Source organism: Charadrius vociferus, unplaced genomic scaffold, assembly GCF_000708025.1.
Source record: "Charadrius vociferus isolate BGI_N301 unplaced genomic scaffold, ASM70802v2 scaffold462, whole genome shotgun sequence".
NCBI lineage: Eukaryota > Metazoa > Chordata > Aves > Charadriiformes > Charadriidae > Charadrius > Charadrius vociferus.
Window position 1 is genome coordinate 89,519 of NW_009647021.1, and position 5,485 is coordinate 95,003.

Below are 5,485 nucleotides of genomic sequence, written 5' to 3' on the forward strand. Positions count from 1 at the left end.
GCAGCAAACTTTCTAATTTATAGTGAATGTGACGTTGATGGTATGAAATAACCCTGTTGGCCAGCTTGGGTCAAGTGCCTGGGTCTTGCTCCTCCTCATCCCTGCACCTGGCTAGCTTGAAAACACTGAGACCTTGAGACCCACACACCATAGCTGGCTGTAAAGTAAATATTTTCACAAATTCAGACACTGGAGTCTTCTGAAAGTGCAGTTTTCCCAAGCATTAGAATAGAAATTAGTCCTGTGTCGCTCAAACCAGGACACTTGGGAATTAATATTACTTAAGTGCTTCCACCACTATGCCAAAAAAAAAAAAAAATAATATCCGCCTACTATGCAGAACAGAAAACAGCATTGAACAAAGGCTTTCTCCAGACATGAACTAGTGCCTCAGAGATACTACCTGCACGTAGATCATCCCCCCAAAGCTTTCACCCCCCAGTCACCACACTCCAGTGTCTTGGTATTTCTTCCCTACGATACTGAAGGGTGACAGTGTCAGGACCTCCACAGAGCCCTCACGTCAGTGAGGTCAGGACAAGGGCTGTTGCTGGTAAAATGTTCAGGTGACAACATGAGCTGGTGAAGCACCTTTTCTCATATTATAGAAACTTCTCCCATATCTGAAAGAAGCGGATCCTGACATTTATCTAGGCACACAGTTCAAACTCCAGTAACCACATAAATAAAACTTTCCTAATCCTTGCCTACATGCATTCTCTTTTTGATATCTTGCCCAATGAAGAGATGGATGCCTAGAGCCAACCTAAATAAGGACTGCAACTTATTAGTCTGGGATTAATATGGTTTAAAATGGGCATCACAGCACAGTGTCTTCTCATGCTGGAAAATAAAGGGTATGGGAAGAAGCTTATGGGACCATGCACCCTGCAAGCCCTCATGCTTGGCCCTGGTGTAAGATTCAATCATCGGACTTACAGCATCCACATCAGAAAAGGAAAACAGCACTCAAATTTGCAATTTTTTTTTTTTTTAAAGAGTGACATTTTGTATATTTAAAGCAAATAGATACACATTGAAAATTAAGAGTCTCACTCATGGCTTTACAATTACAAAGCAAGCATTCACTCACAGCACAGACTCCTGATACGATAGCACAGAGCAGACAACATGCTTTTTTTCCTGTTCCCAGAGAAAAACGCAAGAATAGACAGTATTAATAGTGGTACGAAGACTGGATTTGCTTTCAGGTGAAGTAAAACCGAATAAGACACAGTAAAAAAATAAGTAGATGTAAAATGCACATTTTTAAAAGTTCAGTAATTTGGATGGTGTACAATTTAGTTGATCATAAAAGCGCTAATGTTGTCTATCATTACATTTCAGAGTTGGTCTTAAGTTTGGTTTGTTGGTTGCTCAAGGAATACTGTCAAAAAAGCAAAACCTATATATACTATTAAGGATTTAGTGTATCACATGAAAAACCCTTCCTATTTATTAAAAGCTTATCTTACTGCAGTCTTAATAGCTACTTCTTCAAGCAAGCCATTTGAAGCACCCTTTGACAAGTTTCTTACCACTGCCTCGTTCTTTGGAACAGATGGATTTAACATTGTGAGAAGGCTGCCTGGGATCCAGAAAGGAGACATGTGCCTGTGATCCTACTGCATACACTGACCACTCCTGACCATAAGCCAAACACACATTCTCCCTGCAGTATGGCAATTTTGTGGAAAGTAACTGGAAACAGAGGAAAGACAAATCAATGTATTATGAAAAAAAAGAGAAAAACATTAACAGAACAATTCTGTAAGCTATGTTCAAGGAAGCTGCGGTGAAAGAAAAAAAAAAAAACCAAAATGCAGCTAAAATTAAGTTCATCACTACAACAGAACTTTAAGAGAAAAACAACAACCTGACCCAGAAAAAAAGAAAGCCTGAAGGAGATTGGATGCCTTATCTGAACCAAACTGGGATGACAAATGCTGAAGACAAGTATTACGCAATGAACAATGGACATTTTGGTAAATTGTTTTACATCTTTCTAAGCTGCTGTTGTTTCTTCAGCAGGTATACACAGACATCAGCTCTCAGCTGAAAAAGCTTACCTCATACACTAGCATAGACATTTCTGGGTTTGATCTGCAATTACACTTAAATAAGTGCAAATTCCTTTATGAACACTGCTAATCAAGTATCCATCATACTTTATGGAACAGTTCACTTCAGCTCACCCAGAACTGGCAGAAAGTTAAGAGCACCTCCCACCCTCCAAAATAAGGGGAGTAGAAAGTTTCTCTCCCCAAGTTCTAGTTTTTAGGACATTTCATTTTACATTTTTAAGTGTTTTACAAACACTGCTTCTCTTTCTTCAAGCATTTAAAGAAGATGAAGAAGAGCAAACAGCCTTAACTGCTAAGCAATTTTTGAAATTTTACACCAACAAACAGAAAAGCACCTTTGACAGTGTGTGCTCTGCTTTCCAAAGATGAAAATACCCATCTAGGGACACAGCTCCCAATTCCTATTTAAAAAAAAAAAAAAAAAAAAAAAAAAAAAAAAAGAGTATATTTATTTTCTGTATTATAGATGTCCTTACAAACTCACACTCTCTACTAGGCAGGCTGCATACTCCAGATTGAACTCATCCATAATCCTGTACATGCTTATCAAGATTAATTTTTATTTTATATTGATCATGATAGAACACAATATAGCACAAAGGTGCCAGGTAGAATAAGAATTAATAAAACAGTAAATAACCAAAAATAACTTTCAAAAGTATATATCTTGTTAGACAAATAATGAATTATTAGACAGTACAATCTGGGGTTGGTAATTCTCTACAGCAGCTCCCACACCGATTCTGACCCTGAAGTAAACATTTCTTTCCGGGTACTACTCTACTGAAAAAGCTACATGAAGTCTCCATCACAGATGAGTAATTAACAGCTACAGTGAAAAATAAAGCCTGCAGGAGCACTGTGCTTCTAACAGCACAACCACCTTTGCTTCAGACTTTCTCTGTTCTTTGAGGGCAGAAAGAAAAGTACTGAGGGGTGAATTGCTACTCCCACTTGCCCCAGTACAATTCATCTCTAGTAATAACAAGATATCAGCATGGGGAAGGTTAACATTTGCTGTTTGTCAAACACCAACAAAATAACATCAACCCAAGAACTGGTGCCTGCCCTGTGTGCCAGTCACCTCACTTGCTGAGCAACCAGTAACAATTCAGCCACCAAAACAGCAACTGACTGAATGTTAGCTGGTCTTCACAGAAGGTGAAGGAAAACAGCAAGAACACTCAAGAGTGGGATTCAAGCTGCAAGAGGCATTTTGGTGCTTTATCTGCTTCTTGTAAACATTCCCCATCTGCCCTCCTTAGGGTGCAAGTCTAAAATCAAACCCATAGGAAAACTCTTCCTTCTGAAAACATATGATTTTTTTTTCCTACTGGACTTCTCCAAGCACTTAGGGCAGAAGCAGACATAGCAGATAAAGACAACCATCTCATATGAGAAAGATGCGAAAGGATCAGGGGAAAAGAAAAATCAGATTGCTTCTCTGATATATTTAATTACTTTTTTCTTTTTCTAATACATATGGACAGTTTTAGGACTTCTCAACTGTCTTGCTTATCTTACTGACCTTGTTCTTATTGTTGAAAGCCAATGCTCGGACTTTGCAGTTGTCAGGATTGGTGTTCTCCTTGGGGATATCCTTCAGAGCTCTATGTGTTATGTGGGCATAGACAGGAACTTGAGAGAGATTATGCCTGGCATCGCTTTTGGACAACACATCCTCTGTGACTTCCCAGAGACCCATTGAACCATCCCGGGAACCTGAATAAATAGTCCATAACAGCATTTCACATATACATAATTCCCCTATAAAAAAAAAGAGGCTGCAATATACAATAGGGTCTGAAAAAAAGGATACTATTACCATTAATTTAATCTAACTGAACACACTGTTAGTACCTATATATTAATAATTAACAAAATCATGATTTTACTGAGCTGTAAAGTTCATAACATTGTGAACTCATTGACAACTGGTTTGTCTACATGGTTTCCAAACAGTTAGATCACCTCATCTGTTTTCAAACTGATTAGGATGCATCAAAAAAACCCCACAACCCTGTACAACTGTTTGTCAAACACCAACAAAATAACAAGAAAGCAAGCACTGGTGCCTGCCCTGTGTGCCAGTCACCTCACTTAACGTCTTTGTTGGTGACATGGATGTTGGGATTGAATGCACTCTCAGCAAGTTTGCCAACAACGCAAAGCTGTGTGGATCAGTCGACATGCTGGAGGGAAGGGATGCCATCCAGAGGGACCTGGACAGGCTGGAGAGGTGGGCCCGTGCAAACCTCATGAAATTCAACAAGGTCAAGTGCAAGGTCCTGCACATAGGTTGTAGCAATCCCAAGCATAAATACAGGCTAGGTGGAGAATGGATTGAGAGCAGCCCTGAGGAGAAGGACTTGGAGGTGTTGGTGGATGAGAAGCTCAACATGACCTGGCAATGTGCACTTGCAGCTCAGAAGGCCAACTGTATCCTGGGCTGCATCAAAAGAAGCATGGCCAGCAGGTCAAGGGAGGGGATTCTGCCCCTCTACTCTGCTCTTGTGAGACTCCACCTGGAGCACTGCATCCAGCTCTGGAGCACCCAACATAAGAAGGACATGGACCTGTTGGAGCGGGTCCAGAAGAGGGCCACGAAGATGATCAGAGGGCTGGAGTACCTCTCCTATGAGGACAGGCTGAGAGAGTTGGGGTTGTTCAGCCTGGAGAAGACAAGGCTCTGGGGAGACCTTATAGCAGCCTTCCAGTATCTGAAGGGGGCCTACAAGAAGGCTAGAGAGGGACTTTTTACAAGGGCACATAGTGATAGTATGAGGGGTAATGGCTTCAAACTGGAAGAGGGTAGATTTAGAATAGATATTAGGAAGGGGAGTTGGAACTAGATGATCTTTAAGGTCCCTTCCAACCTAAACCATTCTATGATTCTAATAATCACCATTAGAGATTCACACACAGAATAAACTCTGAGGTGACTGAATAGCCTAATGAGATTAACAGAGTCTGTTAAGCCAATAAAAAAAAAAAACCTCTAGGAAAACTCAGTTGGGTTTACACGAATTTTGGATCATTTGATTTCTGCCAGTAAGCTTATGGATATGTACACGCACATTTGTGAACTGAACAGAAACAGCTATTTCAAACCACAATTTATATCAAATCTATTTTTAAATTTTTTTAAACCCACGCAACCCCTTGTTTAAAGAATGTAACACAGGAACCGAGGCCAAACAAGCAAGAACTCATTTTATCTTTCTATTGAATTTGAAGATATTAATCCAAAATATGAATCAATAAGAGTAACAATACTGGATGAAGAAAGCTGAATGGTTCACAGATCAACACAGACATAATCCAAGGTCCTATACCCATCTCTTCTGGTGTTTAGGCAACTCACTTCCATGTAAGTCAACTCTGACAGATTTGACATGTAC

At 39.9% G+C, this 5,485-nt stretch overlaps 1 protein-coding gene across 1 annotated transcript in view; it reads right to left on the reverse strand.

Moving 5' to 3' along the window:
• The window catches only part of LOC104295715 (DDB1- and CUL4-associated factor 12-like), a gene marked incomplete at its 5' end in the record, with an annotated part of 17,801 nt that overhangs the window by 6,582 nt on the left and 5,734 nt on the right, over positions 1 to 5,485 (reverse strand). The window contains 3 exons of the mRNA XM_009895492.1: positions 1,539 to 1,701; positions 2,420 to 2,485; positions 3,613 to 3,806. Coding sequence (XP_009893794.1) covers positions 1,539 to 1,701; positions 2,420 to 2,485; positions 3,613 to 3,806 — 423 coding nt within the window. The remainder of the gene's footprint in view (positions 1 to 1,538; positions 1,702 to 2,419; positions 2,486 to 3,612; positions 3,807 to 5,485) is intronic.